This window comes from Syngnathus leptorhynchus, chromosome 11 (genome assembly GCF_054491065.1).
Source record: "Syngnathus leptorhynchus isolate UIUO chromosome 11, UIUO_Slep, whole genome shotgun sequence".
Lineage (NCBI taxonomy): Eukaryota > Metazoa > Chordata > Actinopteri > Syngnathiformes > Syngnathidae > Syngnathus > Syngnathus leptorhynchus.
This window is the reverse complement of record NC_141205.1, coordinates 910119-936151: the sequence shown is the minus strand read 5'-3', so window position 1 is coordinate 936151 and position 26033 is coordinate 910119. Positions and strand designations below refer to the sequence as shown.

General features: G+C 44.4%; 5 protein-coding genes across 6 annotated transcripts; 2 read left to right on the top strand and 3 right to left on the bottom strand.

Moving 5' to 3' along the window:
• Positions 1 to 713: 713 nt before the first annotated feature.
• rab22a (RAB22A, member RAS oncogene family) lies at positions 714 to 5783 on the bottom strand. The gene is made up of 7 exons (XM_085923268.1): positions 5289 to 5783; positions 4695 to 4774; positions 4474 to 4555; positions 3092 to 3163; positions 2627 to 2733; positions 2339 to 2448; positions 714 to 2166 (listed from the first exon to the last, which is right to left on the bottom strand). The coding sequence occupies exons 1-7, from the start codon at positions 5322 to 5324 to the stop codon at positions 2069 to 2071; spliced, it is 585 nt and encodes a 194-aa protein (XP_085779394.1). The 5' UTR covers positions 5325 to 5783; the 3' UTR covers positions 714 to 2068.
• ppp4r1l (protein phosphatase 4, regulatory subunit 1-like) lies at positions 5605 to 15236 on the top strand. Its single transcript, XM_085923265.1, has 20 exons — positions 5605 to 5886; positions 7757 to 7801; positions 8241 to 8370; positions 9297 to 9403; positions 9496 to 9638; positions 9714 to 9860; positions 9995 to 10102; positions 10328 to 10393; positions 10718 to 10876; positions 11219 to 11343; positions 11425 to 11924; positions 12063 to 12352; positions 12421 to 12495; positions 12567 to 12752; positions 12865 to 13026; positions 13106 to 13206; positions 13280 to 13400; positions 13489 to 13623; positions 13722 to 13863; positions 13956 to 15236. Exons 1-20 carry the CDS (start codon positions 5880 to 5882, stop codon positions 14102 to 14104), a joined length of 2898 nt encoding a protein of 965 aa, XP_085779391.1. The 5' UTR covers positions 5605 to 5879; the 3' UTR covers positions 14105 to 15236.
• On the bottom strand, positions 14928 to 16509 carry bcdin3d (BCDIN3 domain containing). The gene is made up of 2 exons (XM_085923266.1): positions 16274 to 16509; positions 14928 to 16112 (listed from the first exon to the last, which is right to left on the bottom strand). The coding sequence occupies exons 1-2, from the start codon at positions 16475 to 16477 to the stop codon at positions 15579 to 15581; spliced, it is 738 nt and encodes a 245-aa protein (XP_085779392.1). The 5' UTR covers positions 16478 to 16509; the 3' UTR covers positions 14928 to 15578.
• A 1302-nt stretch (positions 16510 to 17811) lies between these two features.
• On the bottom strand, positions 17812 to 24956 carry cers5 (ceramide synthase 5). Of its 2 annotated transcripts, none has more exons than XM_085924726.1 (10): positions 24266 to 24956; positions 22348 to 22453; positions 22136 to 22266; positions 21871 to 21991; positions 21741 to 21791; positions 21578 to 21670; positions 21221 to 21349; positions 21030 to 21136; positions 20612 to 20768; positions 17812 to 20064 (listed from the first exon to the last, which is right to left on the bottom strand). In XM_085924726.1, exons 1-10 carry the CDS (start codon positions 24436 to 24438, stop codon positions 19900 to 19902), a joined length of 1233 nt encoding a protein of 410 aa, XP_085780852.1. In that variant the 5' UTR covers positions 24439 to 24956; the 3' UTR covers positions 17812 to 19899. The 2 variants fall into 2 exon arrangements, with proteins under 2 accessions (XP_085780852.1, XP_085780853.1); XM_085924727.1 differs by having other exon boundaries at positions 21934 to 21991.
• Positions 18380 to 19197, top strand: cox14 (cytochrome c oxidase assembly factor COX14). Its single transcript, XM_085924728.1, has 2 exons — positions 18380 to 18525; positions 18925 to 19197. Exons 1-2 carry the CDS (start codon positions 18439 to 18441, stop codon positions 19108 to 19110), a joined length of 273 nt encoding a protein of 90 aa, XP_085780854.1. The 5' UTR covers positions 18380 to 18438; the 3' UTR covers positions 19111 to 19197.
• Positions 24957 to 26033: the final 1077 nt, after the last annotated feature.

Sequence of the window (26033 nt, the reverse complement as noted above, 5' to 3'; positions counted from 1 at the left end):
ATTTTGTCATTAATCTTGGCCAAAATGAGTCATCTCTTGGGGGCCCCTTTATTTTGCAGCCCAAAGGCAATTGCCGAAATGATTGGCCCAATTCTAACATCTGAAAATGATACTTTTCTCAATACTTGTTAATGCTGTCAGCCTGGCTCACAGTGGAGATATTCTATGTTCCAATCTTGGCTCCAGCCATCCTGTGTGGAGTTTGCACATTTTCCATATGCTTGCAAGGGTTTTCTCAGATACTATAGTTTCCTGTTCCACAAACATCCATCATGCAGCTTCATGAAAGACTGCAAATTATTACCAGACATCTTGAAAGGGAGAGTAGTTCAACTTCATTATAATTTCATTACACAGTAGTATCCGTCCATTTTCTAATATTACATATCCTCATCAGGGTTGTAAGTCAGCTGGAGTCAATTAGTATGGTGGATGTTTACATCATACTCCTGTGATAGAGATGGATACTTGTTGGGAAGTAGAACTGAACAAGTTTGGACACAGTCCAGATGAAGATAAGAGAGGAAGAAAAACATACACTATGTAGGTTTCCATAAGTGTTATCAAATAATGGCTTTCCACTTACCTGTCTGACATTGGTTTTACAAACTCAAATATTGGTCTTGCTTCTAATTGCCAAGTTGATGAAGGTGTAATGAGTCCTTCAGTTTTATGTCTGCCATTGAACAAAACGATGAGTACAATAAAAGCATTTTTAAAGAGGATGCCCATTTTTTTCAATCGTTTAATAATAAAGAATTTGACAATTCCCGTCGGACACACTTGGAAATACACTGCTAACGTTTTTTAACAGACAATATGAAACAATACAAAGGTGAATATTGTTACCACAGTGCCAATATAATTTAAAATGCATACGTGTAACGTTGTCACTAAACTGTTTGAATACAGAACAGTCGTTGAATTTTGTGCAATGCAAAGTCATATAATGTAAACTATACATAACACTGGCCATTCGGGTTCCTGGGGCCAGCCCAAGACAATTTTATGGCAACAGTGGAATTAATTAGTTGTCACAATCACAATTTCACAATCAGAGTCCCAACAATTGAGCGTATTATATGCTATTTTGATGTTAAACCATTAACATAAAGCGCATCAGAACGCTTTCGTTTCCCAAAAAAAAAAAAAAAAGGTTACAGTCTATGTACATTCTGGAATAGTTAAAATATGGGAAATGTGTGATTACTGTCTCGATGCAGCAAGCAGTTAAAAGAAAACAATTTACGTCCCTTCATTTGTATATTCTAATACTTGTCCTCATTTGTATTGTGGATGAGCTAGAGTCTAAAAAAAAAAACCAGCCAGTGAAGACGAACAAAAGCAGTAAGTGAAAGCAGATCAGAGGCAGAGGTTCATCTGGGGTTCAAAAGTGTTTTTTTTGTTGTTTTTTTAATGTAGTGCCATATTAGCTTCTTCAGCTCATTATTATTATTTTTCTAAATGTAGGTCAATCAGAAGAGAGTTTCCATGTACGCAAATAAAAGACACTGAAATGAATGCTGTCATCTTGATCTTGTGATGTCAAAATGTCAACAGGATAATGAGGACGCTTTAAATACTAATTCTAAGGGAATCAACAAAACCTTATTGGGGAACAGCAAGGTGTGAAAAAGTACTGAAACATACAACAAATTGATTGAGGTCACATTGAGTTGACACGTCAAGGCAATTGTGCATTTTTAAGCTCATCTTGAAATTTCACCCCAAAGTCCAACATCCCTAACTAACCTCACAATCTAATCACTTTCTAGTTTGGCAGCTGACATTGCCTTTTCCACAATGGGGCATCGATAATCAAAATGATGGATTGCAAAGATGGCAGAAATGTACTTTTCATGATGTAGAGAAAGAATTATTTAAGACAATACTTTAAACACTATCCAAAATAAGATGCCGAGATGACTGAGCTTCGACACTAGTTCGATTATTTGTAGGTTATTGTCTGTCACTTCCAAAATCCATATTGTGAGCCATGTTTTTTTTTTTGCTTGCGTTGGTCGCGGTACAATAGAAGAATGAGCAAATAGTCACCAGCAAAGCGTCATCAGCAGCACGTCCTGCGAGACTCTGACTCTTGCCGCCCCAGTTTGAAACCTTTTGCCGACGTTCCCCCGGACACATCTACGACTGGGATGCGCCTACCTGTGGAGAGAAACACAGATTTCACCACTAATGTGGACAGCAGTCCATCATTGAAGATTGATTCAAGACATGGCCAAGTCTGGGAAGTAGGATTTCTTTGAACTACTATTGGTTGAATCAACTAACAACCAACATCATAACAGTCACGTCTCATGGATGTTGGAACACTCACTTATCTCGATAAAAACTTCATTGATGTTGATGGCGTTCTTGGCACTGGTTTCGACAAATATGGCATGGATGGATTCGGCGTAGTCCTTGGCGTCCTTTTCCAAGACTTCCCTGCGACCAGAGCATGCACAAATGGTTTCTGGTTTGTCCAAAGAAGGATTCAGTTGTTACTCAGTTAACAGTGTTGAGGCTAAAAGAATATGAATATAGATTGGCAAACAAACTGGAAGCAGACAAGCATCACGTAACAAATTGCATTGGACTTTAGAGGGATTTTTCAGAGGCTCACCTGGCGTCCGACAGATCGCATTTGTTGCCGGCAACGGCCACTACGATATTGGGAGGGCCGTGCTGACGGAGCTCCTTCACCCAGTTCTTCAACGTTTGGAAGGACTCCTGATGGATTGTCGGATGGAATTGTTTCATGAATTGTATGAATGAATTGCTCGTATATCACAATGTCACAGTTTGTTGGAGAAAGCTAAGCCAACTGTTTCCCTCCAGTTTGCAGACTAAAGCTATGATAATTATCTGCTGGCTGAAACAAGATCCACCAAATGAGAGGCATTAGGATCCACGTTCCAAAACTGTTGGATAGAAATATGAACTAAAGCTGCGGAAAGATTGTGGCACTCAGTGGCTGACCTGAGCCAAGGTGATCTCAAAATGGATCAGAACAAAGAGTAGCATAGAATTGGGTCTATAAATCCAGGTGTTATTCACAGACAAATTGTGCAGGGAATCCAAACAATACCTCTTTTGTGATGTCATAAACAATGATGGCGGCTGCAGAGCCTCTGTAGTACATTGGTGCCAGAGCTCGGAACTATGGGGAGGGAGGACAACAATATCAACACAGAATGGAAAAGGTTTTATGAAAATTACTAGTATTTATTTGTACTGCCATTTATTGTCCTCATACTACTACTTTTATGGGTTCTCGCTAATTCCTTATAGACTTAACATTCCAGTGTGGTTTTATTGTTCTCAATAAACAAATTGAAACAAAGAAAAACAACTGAGACAGAAATGCCACAACGGGCATTTTCTAAAACCACACATCATACAAGGGAGCCCTTTTAATTCAAAACAACGTCCAACATGTGGAAGTTATCAGGAGAAAGATGAGCAGAATGTCAGGAGAGCTGCCACAAATGGGACTTCAGTGGAACACAGCGTGCATTTGAGCCCTAATACATCACAACTGAAAGCAAATTCTCTCATTGATTTTAACGGAGTCGCTTGCGTTTCATTTCAGTGCTCGCTCTAGCCTTCAAGTTGGAACCAAATTAAACAGGGGCTTGGAAATAAATTTGAATGAGCTGAAGAGCATGAAGTTGATTCATTTTAGAAACTGAAAGGAAACATTTAGCAGCGTAACTTTACAAATATGAAACGTGTCATTGTAAACTGAGAATAATATATGCGTACTTGACACGCATGCGCGCAGATCCAGAAAAGGCTGGAGAGCCATTTGGGAATGTGTCAGAGACCACACAGGAATGACACGACAACGCCAACTAACTTTGGGAAACGAGAAAACATGCATTGCACGATAAAGTGAGCATTAATCAAAAAGACAACGGACAAGTCAGTGGCACTGCCACTTTGACCACAAACGTGACAGCTCAGGTTTCATGCTCTTCTCTTATCTTCTTTATGTCCCCTGAAGAATACAAAGGAGGAGGTGGAGAAAGAGAAGGATAAAAGACGAGCTGTCTCTTATCTCACCTCTCAGGAGAGGACAACGCTGGGTCCCAAGCAGGACAAGAAAGACAAGGGCACTTGCAGAAATAGAACCAGAGTGAAAAAACAAACGGGAAATAAGCGGAATGTTTGACTCACACAAAAGGAAATGTTGCCCCCTGCTAGAAATAATGCAGAGGTGCACTTTCCCAAGCCACGGCCCTTCAAACCAAACACACGAAATACTCAAGTGCACACATCAATTTCCAACACTGAGGAGAAGGCACACACACACACACACACACACACACACACACACACACACACACACACACACACACACACACACACACACACACACTTGTGTGCTTACTGATTTCATTGATTCATTCACCCCCTGAAATGTCCACTGGATTATTAAAAAGAAGAAGCAATCGAGGGCCTACTAACCCGCTCCTGTCCCGCCGTGTCCCAAATGAGGAACTTGTGTAGCTCGTTTTGGTGTTGCACCGTCTTGGTCATAAAAGATGCGCTGGTGGTACATGACAATAAGACACATACAGTATTATGATATAGGTAGCTTTTCAATTATTACTGCAGTGGAAATAAACTGTATTTTGGTAAGGCAAAATCACGACAAGGTGGAATCGATCTTGTAATGTACAATTTACCCAATAGTTGGGTTGATGTTTGGATCAAAGCTGTCCTCCACAAATCTCCACACGATACTTGACTTGCCAACACCAGTATCCTGCAGAGTAACCACGCAGAAAAAGTCAAATGTGCACCAATACAACTATCTCTACACACACACAGAGTGCACTTGGCTGTTTTATTCTATACTTCTAGCCTTACTTGTCTGAAACATTTGAAAACATTTTGTCCTGTTAGGTCACTGCGGTCTGTTGACCTTTTTGTGTCCTTGCACAAGATTAGAAGAACGGTGATAGAGCTTTGCTCCCAAATTGTGGAATGCACTTTAATTTGAGCAAAGCACTCCCATTATCCCCACTTAATACTTGACTGTACCTGTACAGGAGTCCTAGCATCTCTAGAAAATGTTAAAATGATCTGAACTAGGACGATTCTTGTACGGTATCTCCTGTTCTGTACGACTCTTGTCACCTTAAAATATCTACAATAAGTATGATGGACGACTCCATTTCGATGGCAATTGATTGCATAACCCGATGAAGGCCATTTAATGATGGAATATGTACAACATATGGAAATAGAGGAGGTTTGATTAATAGCTGCCAACTTACCCCAAGAAGACAAACTTTTAACTCTCTTAACGACATGGCTGCTTCCTATTTTACATCAACTTGAGCTTCATTGGCACTTTTGTTTTCGCCTCACTTCTCCTCCTTTAGCGAACTTCTCGGGAGTATTTTTCAAAGACGACTCCTCTTTATTTCGTCGGAAGAGTGGGATATCAAATGAAGACGTAAATTAGTATTACTTAAAGGTCCTTGTTCTCCATAATGTCATAATGATTGTGAAAAGCAGGCAAGCTAAGTAGCGAAAGTCGCCCATTGCACTTTGGTCTCCATCTTGGAAGTACGGCGAGAGGTCACGTGACTCCCCCTGCTCTATTTTTTTTCTTCTCTACGAGATCCTCCTCTCCTCACTATCACAAAAGCCCCGGTTCGACCCCGAGTAATGTCGACTTTGCTCGCAAGCTGATGATCAAAATCTATGTTCAAACGACCAACATCGATCGGCCACAGGAAGTATATTCAGGAAGTGGTTTCGCTTTTTTATTTTTTCTTATTTTATTTTTTTGGAGTGACAGCTGAGCGCCTGGTGACAGCCCACACGGGACGGCAGCCCGCAGAGCCGAACCGATACGCAACATGGCAGGTAATGGACCACTGTGTAACTTCACGTTTTGTGTCTTCTTGCTTTTTAACGCTACAATTTGGCGACTGAAAAATGGCCAAATTCTGCTTGCTTGCTTACTGTGGGCTTCTCGGAGGAAAGTGCCGAGCGTAAGCGCTGGACCGAACGAATAGTGTTAGCAAACTTAGCAACAATACTAGCCAGTAGGCTAACAAAAGCTAACCAGGGATGTCGAAATGTCTCACTTTACGGAGGCGTTCGTGACTACAACTAATTTCTACACCCGGATATCATAGTAAAACAAGACTAACTCATAGTTTTGTGTGTCTATGTTGCATTTTTCTGCAATTTGTTGCCATAGCAGACGCTATCGTGTCGACTCTGCTAACGTTAGCCCGAATGCTAAAGTCATTTGCAGCCATAAGATGATTAAATGTGCGTGAATGTGCCCAGAACTAAGGCGAATGTTTTTTTGTTTTTTTTTAAGTTTATGTTTATCGACATTCTCTGTAGGATTAATAAAGAAACTCCCCCCTATCGTAGGAAATCCCGCGTTTAAATGTTGAATCTTGTCGGAGTTGTTTTCCTCTTGCAAGCAAGCAAGCAAGCAAGCACATTCCCTGCCTGCGCTGACCAACTGTAAACACGGGCATTAAAACGTCGCTTGACACTTTCTGCTTTTTTCCATCAGAAATCCAGTTTGCTTGACACTTTCTGTTTTTTTTTTCATCAAAAATCGAGCGACTGTGTCAAAGTACACAATAAATGAACTTTTTCTTTTTTTGTTGATTAGACATTAATTGATTATAAATCCATCTTAAATCTGTATTTGTTTACATATTATTAACATGTGTATTTGTGTGAGTATTGCTGCTGTAGCAAACTAATTTCCCCTCCTCACCGGTGTGGAAAAAGATAAGATCCAGCATTCAAGCAATCTATTGACAATTTCGTGGTACACCTAAATGTCTTGTCTAATGAGGCACATTGAATCCTAAAAAGTAGACGCAACATTGTTGTTAGCCTTATGCCACTCAAATATATATAGTAACACTGCGCTTCAGTATGGGACAAATGCAAACTGCTCTTCAATAGTGATTCTGTTAAATGTACTGCTGACTTGTTGAAGCAACTGTAACATGATGCGCAGTTTGAACAATTCATTCCTTCATTCTATTTGAACATCACCAAAATAATGAATTGAATCTCATCTTTCTAAAGCTCCTTTAAACATTGCTATTTCATTGTGGCTATGCAAGTGATCACTTACACAACAAATGAATATTTCACCAGGCTTCGCTGCCATGTGTCATGATCACATGAGACCGTCTGACAGTGTTATTTTAAACCACTTAATTAGGCAGAATTAGAGGCTATGGAGGAGTGTGACATTCCTAGTCATTTACATCACGTGCTCATGTTATGGTAAGACTTCTGCTGCGGTAACATCAACATATACAGGATTTTAATTCAAATAGCTGCTGATGGACTATATGATCCCATTTTTCCCCCCTAACCCTGCTGCCAACACCTTTCTGAGTTTGGGGAGGGATGTCCTTGTCCACTGGAGGTCAGGCATCTGTGGTGTCGTGTTGACGCTTCCTTGTCTTACCAGTCCACCCACGGTGCCTGATTTCAAATAAATGCTGCTGAGGCCTTCCACTTAGCTTTCTGACTTTTGGCAAATGCCATTTGCGTGAGAGCTTGTTTACGTGGCCGTATCCTGACAATGTCATTTGCATTCACAAAGTGATGCTCTTGCAGGCTGAGTCACCTTCTCTCACTGAGGGCCACTTTGTTCCCATGCCGTTAATGTGATCGACCGAGAAGTCGCTTTTTTTCCGCTTCTGAGGTGCTTCTAGTGATTTTTCTTCATGTTTTCTCTCTGCAGGTCTATCTTTATACTTCGAAGATGGCCATGACGATCTTGACGATTGTGAGTACATAAGAAAAAAAAAGTAGCTTTTTCACAGAAAAATATATTCGGTCAACTGTCAATTCCGACCACTATTGCACACTGTTTTCATAGTACTTTGATTATTTTTAGTCTGATTTCTTTAATATTTCAGTTTTATTCTTTGAATATTTTAATTTCACTCTCACAATTCTCAAGTTCTTACAAGTCTTTAATAAAAAAAAATTCAAGCTCTTTCTTATGAGATCCCGATTATATTCTCTTCAAATTTCGACTTGATTCTCATACTATATTCTTGTGATTGTATTGCCCTGTTCTTATTGTAGTAGTGAACAATTTGAGTATTTTCAAACATTTATAGCAAGCACCTCTCCGGACTTGAATGAAATCCAGTTGGATTGTGAACTGGACTGGCGATTGATCTCTGGCTCTAAAGGAACGTTTCATGTTGATCTTGCAGTTGGATTCGATGACTACGGTTCAGAGTGCGATAGCATCCGCATCACGGCTTTCCTTGACGCAGGCCAGGACAACTTGACGCCACTTGGAAGGCTAGAGAAGTACGCCTTCAGTGAAAATGTCTTCAACAGGTAAGAGTTTGGAGGAGGAGGGAAGAAAAAAAAGAAAAAAAACATTAGCATCAACTCATCCCGCAACCAAACATTGTCATGATCTCGTTGCGGCTCAGTTTAACTTTAAATAAGCTGTGATCTGGTTGGCGCCTTACCTCTCTGTGCTAGGCGCAGGAAATGGCATCATTGTCAGTGTGCTGATTGCAAAGCGCTGCCGCATCTGGCAGCAAATATCATCCAAAGTTCATTGTCAGCTCGCTCATACCTGTCAAAATAGATGTGATTTGATTGAATCGCTTCTAAGCTCGTTTTGTAACTCCAAATTGACATGGCGGCCAAGTGTGCGCTGCGCCCGCCGCTTGTGATTGTCGGCATTCTTGGGTGAGTGCTCATCACATACCTGTACACGCTCCCCACAATAAGCAGAGTATTGACACACGTCTCCAAATGCTAGTAGGTTTCTTCTGGGTGGAAACCGTTGACTGGTACAACAATGGCCACCAGTTAGAATAGGATAGATAGATCTTTATTGTCATTGTCACATGTACAACGAAATTTAAAAGTGCCAACCGATCAGTGCAACTGGTCAAATAAAAAAAGATTAAAAAAAATACAAGCTAAAAGTCGATACAAACTAAAAACCACACAAAGGTACATCCATAAACAGGTGAACTCTAATTGCACACCCCCATATTTTTGTTAGAAAAGACATTATTCCTTCCGCTTTGATATCCTGCAGGTTGGAAAACACAAAGCCCACCGAAACAATCGTCTTTTGTTCTTTGCATCAACTTTAAGTTGTCGCAAACCAGCTTTTCAATGCTTGGCTATTTGATTGCGCAATGTGCCTGACAGCGTTTAACACTGCCTGTGTGAGCTCACAGCTTGTCTGGTGGCAGGCAGGCAGGCAGGCAAACTAACCCGACCGTCCTGTTGCTTTTTAGGCAGATCGTGGCTCGCGGGCTGCTCGATGTGCTTCGTGAGTTCAGCGATAACGAAAATGACTTCATCAGTGTCATGGAGACAGTTGCCAGAATGTCCGAGGATGGAGGTAGATATGGTTCCCTTTTGGCAGGCTATACCCGCACCTGCCGTTGGGATCTTAAAATGGGAGCCTCATTTGCGACGGCGCTGTGCTTTCAGAGCCGACGGTGCGAGCCGAGCTGATGGAGCAGGTCCCGAACATCGCCATGTTCTTACACGAGAGTCGGCCCAACTTTCCCGCCGCTTTCTCCCGATACTTAGTACCGATCGTCGTCCGCTATCTGACGGATCCCAACAACCAGGTAGGATTCCAGACCGATCGCAGGTGTCTCAATCCTTCAAATGTTTCTGATGCTATTGCGTATTGTATGTCCCAGGTGCGAAAGACCAGCCAAGCGGCGCTGCTCGTGCTGCTGGAGCAGGGCCTCATCTCAAAGGCCGACATGGAGACCAAAGTTTGTCCGGTTCTGCTGGACCTCACAGAACCCAGCAGCGATGACGATTACAAGATTGAGGCGGTTGCTGTGAGTGATTTGAACACAATCCTCTGATGATTGTATATACCCTAAGCCTATGTATTATTGGCACTCAAAAGTTTGCTGTCTTGATTTTTATTCAACCACTGCCTTGCTTTTGCTTTTGCTTTTTCTGTGTTCAGATCATGTGTAAAGTGGTGACCATGCTGAGCAAAGACACAGTAGAGCATCTCTTACTGCCGCGATTCTGCGACTTGTGTAGTGACGCCAGACTCTTTCAAGTGCGCAAGGTAACGTCATTTGCATTTTACTCTGGGATGATGCTATTCATCTTAGTCGGAGTCGTAAAAATGCAAAATTGGACTTCATTCTCCAGCTTCAGCTGGGTGTGGAAATCCCCAATATTATTTCCCGCTGAATGTTAATTCCTTAGACGACCGGTGCCAATTTTGAAAGGATACGCATGAAGAGGTTTTTTTTTTTTTTTTTTTTTACGCCTATTTCTTGTATTCTAGGTCTGCGCAGCCAATTTTGGAGAGTTCTGTTCAATTGTAGGCCAGGAAGCTACAGAAAAACTACTGGTAAGGACTTTTAAAAGATGCTTTTCGTGCGAGCATGGAATTTGACTCTTTTGATTTTGGAATTCAAGTGCATTCATCACATCACCAACCTAACCAATCAAAATTGTGCCGTCGCTTGAAATGGATCTCGGCCCGCCGGCATGACTGGTCGCATCGTGACAGGACATTTCATTATGATGTAAATGATATTGTAGGATAGAAGTGCAGGATGGCTCACTCACAAAATAATTTCAGAATTTCTGCTTCACATACAACAGGCATTATATATGTATACAAACAAGCCCCTTCTAAGGTTTGGCATTCTCTTTACTGTTTTGAATGTAGATTCCCAAGTTCTTCGACCTGTGCTCAGACAGCCTGTGGGGCATCAGAAAAGCCTGCGCCGAGTGCTTCATGATGGTCTCCAATTCGACCTCACCTGAAGTGCGACGTGCAAAGTTGTCCCCGCTTTTCATCAGCCTCATCAGCGACCAATCCCGCTGGGTAAGATGCCCACGTGCCAACATGTATTCATTCCAGACGTTTGCAGCTCGCATAGTCACATTTACCACGTGAACAATGTATAGAGTGTATTCCTGATTCCTTTCATGTTAGCCATTTCATTTTGGAAATAAGGACATTTCAAGTGACCCCCAAACTTTTGAACAGTAGTAGCGCCCATTCACAAGGCATTGAGCAGGTTCAAAAGTCATCGATGTCTTTAAAAACTCCTTCAAGTACTTTTAATTGCAGCAATTTCACCAATGAATTCATGAATGAATGAATGAATGGATGAGAAAATGTGCAGAAAAGCAAAGTAGCTCAATGGTAAACATTCTTATTTAGGTGCGGCAGGCTGCTTTTCAGTCTCTGGGCCGCTTTATCTCCACTTTTGCCAACCCGACCAGCGCAGGCCTTCACTTCAGAGAGGACGGAGGGCTACTCGATGTTACCAGGTGCTCGTCAGACAGGTAAATCGGGCTATTCGCTTACCGTTTTTTGTAACCGCTAAAGCTCAAGAAAGAAATCGCTATCAATATTTGCCATTTTAGCGACTGCTCCTTGAACTCCCTCAACTGCACCGACATCAGCTGCCGTCGCACGGAAAGGGCAATCGCTCACACGCCTCCTAACCAAGACGGCCGCGCAACGCCGTCGCCGGAGCACGTGCCGGCGGCCGAGGAAATGAACTACGACGACAACGGCCACGTGTTTGCTCACGGAGATACGCTCGACAGCTCGGCTCCTTCCGCCAACAACGCCAGAAACGTTAAAGACACGACGCCGGCGGATGACAACTTTAACTCTTTCCATTTTTGGAGGCCTCCTCTACCAGACATCAGCGGCGAACTGGAGCTGCTGAACTGTCAAATGGGGGACATGATTGACAAGAAGAAGAAGCAGAAGAAGGAGAGGAAAGAGCAACAGAAAGATGCAGAAGAGCTTGGAAGTCATCCTGATGCCAAGGTCAGCTCTGGTAAGACTACCAGCGACCAGATCCAGATGGTCTTGGACTGTTTGCAGCCACACATGGATGACCCGGATGTCCAAGGTGAGTGGACACACAACATGTGGCATATCAAAGCACATATTTGACAAAATATCTCACCATTCATGTTGGACCCTTATCGATCATTTTCAACTCGAGTGAAATTGGATCATCGGCTGAGCTCTGCCGTTCTCTCCCCAGCTCAAGTTCAGGTATTGTCTGCGGCTCTGAAGGCAGCTCAGCTGGACAGCCCGTCGGACGACAGTCCCACGGAAAGCCAGCCGGCCGACTCCCCCGCCGACGGCCCGCTCCTTGAGAGCAAATCGGTGGAGCTTCAGACCGAGGCCGACCAGAGTCTCGCGGAGGAGGCGCAAACGACGGAAAGCTGCTCTGTCGCCGAAACGAGTCCGGTCCAGGAGCAAGGAGACGAGGAGACGCAAACTGAGCCCCGGGTGGATCCGGAAGAGTCTCCACCTGACTCCCCATTTCTGGTATGAGGTCTTGGGGGACAAGCTGCTAAATGCAATGCGGGTTCTACAACATAGTGTTGTTTTTCCAGGTGTCTGAACTCATTGAGAATGTGGAGGAAGAGGGTCAAAATGATTCCGTGTGTGAAGACAAGCCTAAAGTCCAGGTCAGTGCTTGGGAATCAGTGCTCTGTCTGAGCTGCTAAAGTGCTAACTCATCTTCCTGGCTGGCCTGCAGAATGTCATCCCCCAACAGCTGTTGGATCAGTACCTCTCCATGACTGACCCGGCACGGGCTCAGACGGTGGACACGGAGATCGCCAAGCACTGTGCCTTCAGCCTGCCAGGCGTGGCGCTCACTCTGGGCCGACAGAACTGGCACTGCCTCAAGGACACATACGAAACGCTGGCCACCGATGTCCAGGTAGGCACAATCAATCAAAAATGATCACTGCGTTCTGTTCCAATTTATACAGTTGCTTTTATTGCTGTTTAGCCCCAGCATTGTGCCTTTTACACGAGTTGCTTTGTCTTAGTGGAAAGTGCGGCGCACGCTGGCGTTCTCCATCCACGAACTGGCGGTCATCCTGGGCGACCAGCTGACGGCAGCAGATCTGGTTCCCATCTTCAACGGCTTTCTCAAGGACTTGGATGAGGTCCGTATCGGCGTTCTCAAGCACCTCTACGACTTCCTCAAGGTACGACCGGAGCAGATTTAAGCCTATTTGCCGATGTGCTGAATCGTTTTCAGCCGTGTTAAGATGTTTGCGCTTCCAGTTGCTTCACGCGGACAAGCGGAGAGAATACCTGTACCAGCTGCAGGAGTTCATGGTGACCGACAACAGTCGCAACTGGAGGTTCCGATACGAGCTTGCAGAGTGCGTTTGGCGGACGTTTCCAATCCTGCTGATACTTGGCGGCTAATTCACTTTGTTCCCTCTTCCTCTCTAGGCAGCTGATCTTGATCATCGAGTTGTACAGCCACTACGACGTGTACGACTACCTCAGGCAGATCGCGCTCACGCTCTGCTCCGACAAAGTCTCGGAAGTCAGGTGGATTTCCTACAAGCTGGTGCGTTGCTTCTTACCACATAGATGCTTAGTAGCTAGATGGAGAAATCCAGCAACTTCCTTGTATCATTCTATTCTTTTGTTGTCAGGTGGTGGAGATCCTCCAAAAGTTGTACTCTAGCGGTGCCGACGATTTGGGCGTGAATTTCATCAACGAGCTCACCGTCAGGTTCTGCCATTGTCCCAAGTGGGTGGGACGACAAGCCTTCGCCTTCATCTGCCAGGTGAGTGAGCTATCAAATCTGCTGCTGCATCTGCTGCTGCATCTGCTGCTGCATCTGCTGCTGCTCCGCATGCCCCTTATTCCTACTGGTGTTTCCAGGCGGTGGTGGAAGAGGACTGCATGCCCATGGATCAGTTCAGCCAACACCTCCTGCCCAGCCTGCTCAGCCTCTCGTCAGATTCGGTGGCCAACGTGCGCGTGTTGGTGGCCAAGGCCTTGCGACAGAGCGTCATGGAGAAAGGTACGCCGCAAAACGGAAACACCCGAAGCGGAATTGCGGGTTGGATTGGCGCCAATGCTAAGCTAACCATGGGTCAATCCCCCTCTTGTCAGCCTACTTCAAAGAGACGGGCTGCCCCTCGTCGGAGGAGCTGGAGGAAACGGTGATGGCGCTCCAGTCGGACAAGGACAGGGACGTCCGCTTCTTCGCCAGCTTGGATCCCAGCAAAGGCCTAACCATGGACACGGCCCCCCTCATCTAGCCTCAGGGCCAGCCGCCTTTACCAGCACACACACACGAAGCGACTCACCCAACCCAACCTCACCTCACAACTACGTCAAAAAACAAGCACACACACACACACACACACCCTACTGTGGTGGGATGCTGCTGCTGCCGCCGCTGCTGCCGCCGCCACTGCTGCCGCACACAAAGGCAGTTTTGAGAAAATGAGCAGGACTCAATTTTTTTGTTCCCTTCCACACTAACAAGCTTGACTCTTGAAAGCTAACTGTGAGCTTTGCATTCAGCCGATTTGTTTTTGTATTTCTCTGCTCCTTTTTGAGCATCTTAAAGGAAGGAGCAGGCGGCGTCGGCCTTTTGACGCTCGCACTAACTCAGGGGGACTCAAGCTACACGCCGCCGCCATTTTGGACCCAAACGCCTCATCTTCCACCTCCTCCGTTTACCAAAACAACAGAAAATGTGATGACAAAATACCTCCTGAAAGTGGCCAGCCTCCTTCTGGTGAGCTAATAACAAGCATCCTCACAAGGGCTGGAGCACATTGTAAGCATTCCCCAGCCCAGCCTAGCCCAAGATTCCCTTTTTTGTGCGTCTCTCTCCTGAGCTGTCTGTCAGTGGATCTGATTGAGCGCTTGTACAGTAGCGTAAAAGACTCATCATCCCCTTCCCACCTTGTGGCGGAACGATCAACCTTTCAGGCTTTTGCCTCGATTTTGTGTACAGTTTTACAACCTGTGGAAAAAGTATGATGTGATGGAACCAAGGCCAGTGTAGTGAGGGGTTTGATTATTGGGTTGCCCTTGTCGGTCCTTGTAAATGTCTTTTGTTTTTTTTAATGATTACATTCATTGACTTAACTTGAGAGCTAATTGTGTGCATGCACATGGCGATAATGGCAGAATTGACTCATCTCGTACGTCAATGGTTTTGTTGTCCATCTCATTTTTTTACGTAGTAGAACAGTTAATATATACTGTACATTTTATTGGAAATTATTTTTCTTCTCAATTATGCACCACTGTTCAAAGATTTTATATCCTAACTTTACAAAATTTACAGACCTTTGTAATATTCAATGGTTTCTTTCAAAAAGACATTTTATGTAATGTTATTTTTAGTACTCTGTAATTAAAATGATGAAAATCTTTTTTCTGCTTTTACGGCGAGCATTATTTTTTAATTACACTTTTTTTTAATTTCCTTTTTGCAGCTCTAAGTAATTAAAAGTGACAAACTGGTACAACCATTTGCAGCTTTAAAATGTTCCATTTCATTGTTTTGTTTGAATATTTCAATTACAAGTTTAAATGTTTTGAGAACCATATGTCAACAAGGAATGAGGCACAATGTAGTAGACTTTCCATTCATTTAAATGTGTTGATGCTTTTAAAGGTGTAGAATACTATTTGTTTCTTATATGAAAACGCATTGGAGTTGTTTTGGGTGGTACTGAAGGAGACTGCCACTTCCACTGTAACCTTTGAAGTCAGTCACTTCCGCTTGAAGAGCGACAACCTTCTGTCCCACGTGGTGCTGCCGAAACTGCGTACCATCTCCATGTCGCAATGTTTCTCCAGATGCTCCCTGGCGTGCTCGCTCATATCCCCTCGCACGTTAAAGTTCTTAAAGTGGTCAAAATCAGAGCGCCCGAGCTTCCTGAGCCTGCGGGCCGCCGAACGGTAGCACTTCCACGGCTGGGCCTCCAAAAGCAGGTGCCGGCTGAACGTGGCCAGGCGGGAGAGGAGCTGCAGCAGGCCGGCGTCGCCGTGATTCAGGTGGACCCACATGGTGACGGCCAGGCACAGGGTCAGGTGGAAGACGGAGCACCCGCGTCGGGCCAGGTGCTCCCGGAGTGGAACACAGTCACCAGTGATGTCCAGCGGGGCAAAGGTGATGCCGTCCTGGAGAGTGTTGTTCTCTCTGGCTCGCTGAATAAGGGTCTCGTCCAGGTCAACGCCCAGGAGGTGAACGTTGGTTCTACTTGGTCTCTCCACCAGATGTTTGTAGAGGGCTACACTTAGTTCCTGAGGGGGCAATAAACATTTACATATATTTTTACGACATACACTTAGTTGCTGAAAAATAAACAATGACATCTACTTTTACTACATAGAGTTTATCAAGCTCTTCCACTGTTTAGCATTTCACTAAATAAATTATTATTTAATGATGCTATTGGACACACCCCCGAGTTGCAGCCCACGTCCAACAGCAGTGTTGTTTGACGGCTGTCGTTGTAACCTAAATCCCGGAGAAGCGTGCGGGGAATCAAACTTAATCGGTTCTCTGGTGGGTTAAAAGTGTAATAATTGATAAAGTTTCCATAGGGAGCCGCACCAGGATCGCAGATGTCCTCATTCGCATCACCGCCGTTAGAGCATGTTGCCATTGCAAAGTGACAGTCTGGTGCAACGCTGAAATGCTTCCGGTCATGCTCTATCTTCCAGTTTCATCAAGCAAATGTATTTTTTAATGATAGTATTCACGCATCTTCGACTTTTTATTGAGAAAGATATATGAGGAAAAAGACACATTTTTAAAGTCTATTGAATGCTTTGTCGTCCAATCAACACCTTTTTACGTGATATTGAAAAAAGTACAATGATGTTAAAAGTTGTAAACAATCCTGTTATCATTATGAATATATTAAAATATCTGTGTCTGTAATTTATCACACTCTTGAGCAGTAGATGTGAGATTTTCTAAATACATAGTACGGACGAGGAATTCAGTATCAGATAGCGCTGTTTGTGTACGGACAAAATAAAGCAGTGATCAAGTAGTGATGTGCATTCCAGTTCTTTTAAGTGGACTGAATCTTTAGAATCACCTCACTCAAAAGATTCGTTCAAACGAATCTTCAACAAATCGTTTGATCCGTGACGTCACTCGGACACGCCATTAGGTACGCCGCCATTCTTAGGTGTACCTAATCACAGGCCACTTCATTAGGGAAAAATCCTGGTCAAAGCTTAAGTGTAAGTGAAAAGTGCCACACCCGCCCTCACCCCCACTTTCTGATTGGCTGTTTGCTCCGTGACGTCACAGGTCACTCTATTAGGTACGCCGCCATTTTCAGGTGTACCTAATAACAGGCCACTTCATTAGGGGAAAATCATGGTCAAAAGTTAACAAAAAGTGAAGTGCCACACCCGCCCTCACCCCCACTTTCTGATTGGCTGGTGGATGTGTGACGTCACTTGGACACTCATTAGGTACACCGCCATTTTTAGGTGTACCTAATTACAGGCCACTTCATTAGGGAAAAATCATGGTGAAAGCTTAAGCGAAAGTGAAAAGTGCCACACCCGCCGTCACCCCCACTTTCTGATTGGCTGTTTGACGTCATTCGGACACTCTATTAGGTACACCGCCATTTTCAGGTTCGTTCGCGAGTGAGTCACAGACAGCGTTGATGTGCCAGCCGACACGTTATGCCGACATTGATGTTTTAATTTTGTATTAGTTGGATTGTAGTTGATGGTGTTATTATACCGAATGTGTTTGAATAAAAAGATGGGGGAAAAAATCCGTTATGCCGACATTTGTTATTGTGGGGGACGCCAACTCATATAACAACGTAAAACACATACGTATTGTCATATAAAGCAGTTCACCAAATGTCTGATTTTTAAGTTTTAATTGGTGAATATAAAAAGGAATAAAAGACCAGACAATTTTGAACATAAATGTTTATTAAAATATTAATAAAAGTACATTTCAAACCAGCAATCTAATGTGAAAATGCAGTCGATATATTGGACAACAATATTTAGGCGTATATATGCATACACGTTATTTAAAACTACTACAAGTGTTATAAAGATGAAACAAAGAGAAGCATCATCTCCCCGTTTTTGCATAGCGGCGCATCCCTTCATGCAAAACAGTTAGCCGTTAACTTGCATAAAAAGTGGTGCTTCTTTCTTTCCTTGGCAAATCGTCAATCCACATTCTGGTTTACATAGTTCACGCCAGGAGGGCAGGAAGGAAGGCAGTTCACCCATTGTCTCGTTCGCCAACGGGAAAGTCAGGATTTGTTCCCTTCCCTCACTGATCCGTTCGTTCTCGCGATGAACTGGAAATGCAATCACTGATTCGTTCACTCGCAGATCCATTCAGTCGGTGAACGGGAAGTGACGGCATTTTCTTCTTCGTTTTGTTTTACGGCGAGGTGGCACCAACTTCAATGCGCATTACTGACACCTACTGGTTGAAGTCATATGAACTGAAAAAAGAACGAATCACTTTAGTGAGTCGTTCGCTGAAAGGATTCGTTGTTTTGAGCAAATCGTTCACTCACGAGCCAACACTAGATCACGTATCCGACCTTCTCGCCTTCCGTAGCTTATGAAATTGTGCCTTAGCATTTATGCTAACCGTGCTGGCATTGAAGACCACAAACGTACTACTTACAACACTGTGAAGAAAAGTCAGGTGAGGACGTCAGTAGCATTGTATCTCGAGCTAGACTCACACAACGCGATAACTTGTTTGCATGTTAATATTTGAACAAGAAAACGTCAATCTTGTGCATTGACACATTGCTTATCTTGCACTTATCTCAGTATGACAAAATGATGAATGAACTTTAATTAGCTATCAAATTTCTCTTTACCAATTACCAAAAATTACGCTTTGGTCACCATAACTGCATTTGTCACTTTGTTTACTTGTGTGTGTCTCAGGCATTCTCTCTCTTGAAAACTAAGGATTGTTTTTTTTTTTTAGTCTGATTATATTATGTGAATCACAAGGGATTATTGTAATATTTAGTCCAAAAAATTTGAAAAATTCTTGTGAACTGAAAATGTGTACTTTCTCATTCCAAACAAGGCCGTCACCATGGTTACTGCAAAGCATCTGGCCAACATGGGGTACCGGACCTTTTCGGCCTCCATGATGCTGCTGACTCTCTACGGTGGCTACCTGTGCACCATGCGGGGCTACCGCTACATGCAGAGGCAAAAGGAACTCAAAATGGCTGCCGAAAACCAGGATCCAGAGATGATCAAAGACTGATGGACTCCGCACATCGCCAAACCCAATGGGACATTTGAACACGAGTTTGTCGGTGTGAAATTAAATCTTCAACAAAGAACGAGAAAATGTTTGGTCTTTGTGCAGTGACTCCCAATCTCATTGAAATTTACTCTAAATAACGTACTTTCTCATTCATGTAACTCTGCCAGAGACAAAATGACTAAAGAATTGAATGTACTTCCACTAGGTGGCAGAAGCTAATATTAACCTGTGGATGCCCCAAAGAATTATATGTACTTCCACTAGGTGGCAGAAGCTAATATTAACCTGTGGATGCACCCGGTTTCATTGGTACAACAGAATACTGTCATAGCTTTGTGTACAACTATACAGGGCCACAGCATAATTGGGATGAGATCTTGGTTTCTGCATACAGTCACAAATGACTCGTTTGTAGCAGAAAATATGAGTAATTTGAAACAGATGAAGGAGAGAAATAGCCTGTCACAGTTTGTCTTTTGCTCTGCATTAGAAGCCAAAGTGCGGCACGGTATTTGGACCTGGATTTGCCATGTCTGAATTCACGGTCGACCGAGTCTGCCATGTCTCCTTTTTGTGACATTTTTGGCTCAATCGAGTTTGGGAAGCACAGCTTTAGAAACAGTGACAAATCCATTCATATTCTCACAGGAAGTATACAAGAAAGTTGCACAGTGTCGTACATGAAAGTCATTGGAATAGGAGGCTTTGGCTCATATGACAAATCGACAAGAAACACGTCAAGATGTGATCCAGTGTGACAAGAAAAAGCAAGAGGTCACGTGGGTGTCACGTGGGCGTGGGGCGCGCTCTGCTTCTGGTGCCGGCACAGTGTCCGTTGGTGCCATTTTCCACCTTTTGCACGTGCGTTGTCATCTTGGTCCCGCTTTGGTCCCCCGACGCCGACTCATCCTCGGAGCTGCTTTCCACGTCACTGCGCACGTCGTTGCCCAGCTTGAGAGAGGAAGCCGACAGATCAAATTCAAACGATCACCCCAGTTTGTCGTCGTGCGCTCAGCGTATGATGCTAACAATGTCGGGCAATTTTAGTATTGATCGTACGGTGTCACGCGCCCGTTACCATTTAGCTGCCTTTTGAGTTTTGGTGGAATGAAAAGATCAAAAAGATTTCACACGCAAATGTTCCAACTATGGAAAGACTTACAGCGACACAGAAGCGTTAAGTGGTCAAAAGGCGTGGCGAGAGGACACAAAGAAGCCAAGAAGAAGAAAAAGACCACACAAAAACAGAAAGAAAGATGGAGTCTGTCAGTCCACGGGGAGAAGAACCAAACAGCTTCTGCGGAGACGACATAGAAATAAATACACGTATGTACACACACAAAAATACATTGAAAGTAGATGGAAAGATACTTCAACAAACACAAAGGAAAAAGCAGAAGTACTACATTCAACTCCAGAAAAGAACAGAACCGAGTGCAGCGAGCGGAGAAGTGCTTCGGGTATTTGGTTACTTCCTTCTTCCTACTTTTGGACCCACCTTGCCCTTTAGGATGCCTTGGATGGCGATGCCTGCAATGAGGTAAAACCAGATGAGATGCAGAGCCTGCAGCACCAGCAACAGCACGTTGAAGAGCCACCACGACGGGAAGGGACCCACGATGAGCCAGCTCTCAAACATGGACGAATTCAGGATCCTGCCGTGCATGAAACATGATTTGACCTCATTAGTTTCTCAACTGTCATCAGAGCCCGGCCCATTGGACAGGTAGACATTTCTCCCATGAGCTGAAACTGAATCGCCACGATCACGTTACGGCGGGCGGGCGGGCGGGCTGATCCATTTCCTGTCTGTCAGCCTCCATGTTGATGGAAAGGCAATAGGAATAGGACGCAGGTCCACATTTGGCTTGCGGGATAGACTTTGACCAGAGAAATGGCGTGCATTTCAAACTCACCTCATTGGAAATATGATGAGCCGGGTGACCAAGAAGGTCAAACCAAATAGGATGAAGAGGAGATCGCACAGACGCTGAGACTTGGCGTAGTTGGCCAGTTTGGCTGCCTGACAACAAAGAAAGTCAACCATAAAGCCACAATATCTCAGGAAGCCTTTCTTTCTATCTATCTATCGATCCACGTCGACCACCTCCAGCAGGATGTCCGAAGCGTCGTGCAAACACATCACCAGAGTTCCCACCCGCACCATGTTGATGGCGTAGGAGAAGCTGATGAGGAGCACCGTCGCCAGGTGATGAACAAGCATGGCCAGGAAGTCCTGCAGTCAAGCCAAAAAGATGCTCAGACATTTGGCCAATACTGCCGTGGCCCTGTGCTGGAATTTGCAGTCACATGAGCCGGCCGGCCTCGTGCTATACGCACCCACGCACGCACAACACACACAGTTACAAGCACTAGCTGCACCCCTGCCCAACTACGTGAAAGAAAAAAAAACAAAGCATGTGACCTTCCAGGACAAACTCAACATTACACACACACGTCTCACCTTTCTTCTTATGTCAATGAACTGGGAGAACATGAGTGACCAGTAGAAGGCCAGCTCCGTCATGTAGTAGTTGTAAAGAGGTGTCGTCAACACCTTGGGATGTCAAAAGAAGGGAAAGGACATTATCCATGAAGTCCAATCCACGCCATCTAACTTGACATACCTGATGGGGGTAACCATACCAGCAGTGGCGCGTATCCCACATCCAAGGGGTCTAAAGCATGAGCAAGAAGAGCACACACAAACATTCAGCGAGCCATTTCACACGCCCAGTAATGACACTACAGCCTGACCTCAAAGAAAAGCCCAATATGATACGTTGAGATTGTTTTACGACATCCGTCTGGTGTGCTCACCTGCCAGAGAAACTGGAAGCCATAGGTAAAAATGCATGCATAAAATGTTAACCTCCACCTGAAATTGACAATCCACAGATACGTTACCGCCAAAATCGCATTTTCATTTCAATCTAGGGTCAAGGTAAAACAGCAAGGCAAGCCCTCAACATTTCTGACGGAGGCCAAAAGACAGACGTGGGCGCACGCTGCGTAGACCTACATGCTCTCGCAGAACTTGACGTGCGTGCTGGGTTTGTCTTGGTTCCTGCGTTGGCGGAACCAGCGCTGCACCTTGCGCACGTCCCAGTCCAGTTGCTTGGACAAGCCGTCCAGACGCCGCGCGTCGGGATTCTGACAGACGGACGGACGGACGTTAAGTACAAACATGTAGTGTGACAAAAACCATCTGGGTGCAAAACGATGACAAGAGACCTTTGTAAGGAACAGAAAGACTTTCTCCAGCACTGCATTGGGCTGAGCTCTTTGTACCACATTGGGGTGAATGTGGAGGCTTCTCGCACAGGGACTGGCAACAAATCTGTGGCGAGGGTCAAAGGTCAAAAGACAAAAATGATGACCGTAGGTACACATAGAGCAACAAGTCATACTTTTCCCAATACATGACAAATAATCTCAAATTGAGGTTAGCTATTCGGCTATGTCACGTGACCCCTTTACAAATGGAATTGCTCCACATTCTCGGTCAAGATAATTGACTGATATCATGATAAGACATATTTGGAATATCGTGGTTGGTTAGTGCAACAAAAAGAAAAGAGCCCAGTCAATTATTAGAGGAAGTTCAACAAAAGGCATTCATTCCTGTGCTTTCTACCTTCCTTCGACAGCATCTTCTGCTTAAGACCTAAGATAAACACTGGCCAGCTATGCAAAGAGTTTTTCTTTTGGGTCTTGGGGTATTGACCAAGAGCAGAGGCGAGGGAACAAGAAAGGCAAGCTGGAGGAACAAGCCTCGGTGTGACGTAAGCGCATTATTCACACTTCTCATCTTCTGCTCTCTTTATTGTCTCCCGCAGCCAGATGAACGAGATCTCGGTTTTCCACCATGGTTAAAATAGCTTGGTGAAAAGCACACCGAGCGAGGGGGAAATCTTGCACCTGGAGGGAGCGTATTCAGCAAAGCAACTCACGTAAATATTTGATTCGGGACTGAGTATTGTACCTTTTTGACAGCGGGGAAATGGATGAAAATGAAATGAAAGCAGTCATTTGTATTCTCTACGGGGCTGAAGCACAACAAGCTTGACTCACATACCATATCAAAGCCAAACACGTTTTTGCGCCAGTCGCCCGAGGCAAGGAATTTCTGTGACAATTCCACCGTGAATAAAGACATTGTGTGCGCGTCATCATAATCGATATGGAATAATAATCATTTATCATTTCATTTTCGCTTATCGGTATCATTCATACAAAGCGGGATATTATCTGTTTCATATCACCCTTTTTTTCACTGTCAACAAACGATTTGAGCTACAGTACATCATTGAAATCTTCTCCCTACAAATGGCCTATCTGTCTGTCTGTCTGTCTGTCTGTCTGTCTGTCTGTCTGTCTGTCTGTCTATCCATCCATCCATCCATCCATCCATCCATCCATCCAATGGAACAATTCAAATGTCACAGTGCAACAGAACAGGCATAGATGTATACATTTGTCTATTTAAGGCCTTAAAAATAGCTCAAGATTAAACAGAAGTTGAGCCAAGTAAAACAAGGACGATTGAAGCGCAAGCGTGTTGTTCCGCCCACATGTCATCAAGCCATAAAACAATCTCCACTCCTCCCTCCCTGTCTCTATTTCAGATGAACAATATTGTCTTCATTGTTCAATGAGAAGGTCAGGCAAGGCCCAGAAACTTTTTATGGTTTAGAAACTTCTTTCATGGCACATGCCAGTGCTCCAGGAAACCAAACAAAAAAAATACTGTTATCATCAATATTGTAACCTACCATAATAAAAAGTAAACGCTCTTTTTTCTACAAATGAATGGAGCTGGACTAAAAACGCATTTGTGACCAATCCCTTTTTTACAACATATCCTGAGCAATCATGTGTAAATGAAGGTTTAACCTAAGTAACTTTTGGTGTTGTTCACATGAAAAGGGGCGTGGCCCCAAACAAGGGGCCATAAAATGGATGAAGAACTTTTGATAGCACTCAAATAGACTCAAGTGTCATGAAAAAAGTTATGCCAATGTGAATTCTTGTGGAATATGGGAGCAAAGAAACAGCATAGAACATTTGAGCAGTTTGATGACAGGCAGGAGGAGGACATCCTCAGCGAGCTACCTAACGGCTGTCCAATGGACACGAGCGCTCTACCAACCTCTCGAAGAGCATCCTGACGGCGAACATCGCCGCAGCCAGCGGGAGAACAGCCAACAAGTGGCCGGCTTTGGGATACTCCGCCCCGGGAGCCCGGTCGGCAAGGTCCGCCCAGGTTATGTTGTGCGGCAGCCAGAACTTCTCGTTCCAGAACCAAGCTGAAAGAGCAGCCATCTTTGTCCGGCCAGCCACCTAAACGAAGAGAAATCTACTCTACTCTTGTTGAAGTGATGACAAGTAATATTTCAAGCGTGCGCAAGGGTCTTCTTCCCCCTCAGCGTCTCCTCCGACGGTGTGTGTGATAATTAAGTTGACGCCTTGACGTTGACGACAGGAGTGCTTTTTCCGGGTAGCTTTTCCGTAATAAAACGAATGTCAAACCATTTTTCGGTTCCCGTGGACATCCTGATATATACTCCAAACTATTTCAAGAATCAAGTTGCATTGCGAGTCCAACACGAATAGTAAATATTCCGACATCAAGTACAGCGCTACAATTTCAATTGTATCTTAACAAAGGCGACTCGATGTGGATGATTTCTTTTTCGGCATATTATTTTGAAGACCCCGCTTTCAGTGTGCTCGGTGAGCTTGACAGCTCGCTCCTCTAAAGATGTGAAACGGAATTGAGGAAGTGCAATTCGATTCCCTCATGACATCCTCCGGGGAGTTATTATTGTGATTTATTTGACCGCACAATGATTTCTATTATGTGCATTATGACGGTCATCATATGATGTCGAACAAAGACTTGTACGTCTAACGTGGAGAAGGATGCGCTCTTGTTTGTGGCACGACATCACAGCCAAGTGGTCGCTCGTTTTGGTGCAGCAAAAACGAAAAGATCACAGCAAAGAAAGCTGCACACATGACGCGCCCGCCGAGCAAGTCAAGGCTTGCGTTTGCTCTTTGACACCTGCCTTCCACGTTCCAAAAGCAGCGCCTGCCTGCCTGCCTGCCTCATTGACGTTGGACTTCTTACTGTATCGCAACACTATCGACGTAGGCTACTAAGACGATGTAGCTGCAGTCCGTCTAATTTTAGATGGACGGACATTTCGCCCTCTGCATGCAGGGGATATATTTAGAAATCTTGCTGGGGCAGTTGACTCAAAAACTATGCAAAGGATTCGTCAAGAGCGAAAGTGTAAGCTTATGTCACACCGCTTCTTCCGAGAGTTGGGATGCTCAAGAAGACGCCGTGTCGCTTCCAAGATCAATCAAAGTCACACAAATGACTTCTCTATCACGCTTGTCCGTCCTCATTGTGCTCATGGGTAGGTCACCTGCCAATTGGTCTCATGGGATTTTGGATGAAGAGTGGCTGGGGTACACCAGCCAATCTCTAAAGAAATTAAAAAAAAATAATAATCACCCACACTCACATCTAAGGATACATAAACAGGTATCCACACCCAATATGAACAATCTACAGACCTCGGAAGAACCCAGCATGCATGTACGAAGTACATTCCGACAGTGAGGAATACCCTGGACCGACCGAACGAACGCAGGAACCCGCAGATGTCGTATTCAAGACGAGCGCTGACACTCAGCCGAATCTAGAGCCTGCCATGCATGTTTTGGAATGAAGAGGAAAGCCACGCAAACGTGGAGAAGAGGCAAACTCCAAATCGGATTCAAACCCCTAACTTGAGCTCATCAGGCAGCCCCTGTGTAAAATGGTAAAGGTGAACCGTTTATAGAGTGGCAGACCAAAGCCTCCACTCATCCCAGGTCAGGTTAGGTTACAGCGTGGTTGCCAGCAA

Coding starts and splice junctions, on each gene's coding strand:
- ppp4r1l (XM_085923265.1), top strand. Junction 10,877..11,218: donor TCAGCGACCAATCCCGCTGG/GTAAGATGCCCA, acceptor ATTCTTATTTAG/GTGCGGCAGGCTGCTTTTCA. Junction 13,864..13,955: donor ACAGAGCGTCATGGAGAAAG/GTACGCCGCAAA, acceptor CCCTCTTGTCAG/CCTACTTCAAAGAGACGGGC.
- cox14 (XM_085924728.1), top strand. CDS start 18,439: ATGAAATTGTGCCTTAGCATTTATGCTAACCGTGCTGGCATTGAAGAC. Junction 18,526..18,924: donor ACACTGTGAAGAAAAGTCAG/GTGAGGACGTCA, acceptor ATTCCAAACAAG/GCCGTCACCATGGTTACTGC.
- cers5 (XM_085924726.1), bottom strand. CDS start 24,438: ATGGCTGCTCTTTCAGCTTGGTTCTGGAACGAGAAGTTCTGGCTGCCG. Junction 21,350..21,577: donor TCATTGACATAAGAAGAAAG/GTGAGACGTGTG, acceptor GCTTGACTGCAG/GACTTCCTGGCCATGCTTGT. Junction 20,769..21,029: donor CTCATCATATTTCCAATGAG/GTGAGTTTGAAA, acceptor CATGCACGGCAG/GATCCTGAATTCGTCCATGT.
- rab22a (XM_085923268.1), bottom strand. CDS start 5,324: ATGTCGTTAAGAGAGTTAAAAGTTTGTCTTCTTGGG. Junction 4,556..4,694: donor AACATCAACCCAACTATTGG/GTAAATTGTACA, acceptor ATGTACCACCAG/CGCATCTTTTATGACCAAGA. Junction 2,167..2,338: donor TGAAGTTTTTATCGAGATAA/GTGAGTGTTCCA, acceptor TTCTCTCCACAG/GTAGGCGCATCCCAGTCGTA.
- bcdin3d (XM_085923266.1), bottom strand. CDS start 16,477: ATGGCAACATGCTCTAACGGCGGTGATGCGAATGAGGACATCTGCGAT. Junction 16,113..16,273: donor ACGTGGGCTGCAACTCGGGG/GTGTGTCCAATA, acceptor TTGCCCCCTCAG/GAACTAAGTGTAGCCCTCTA.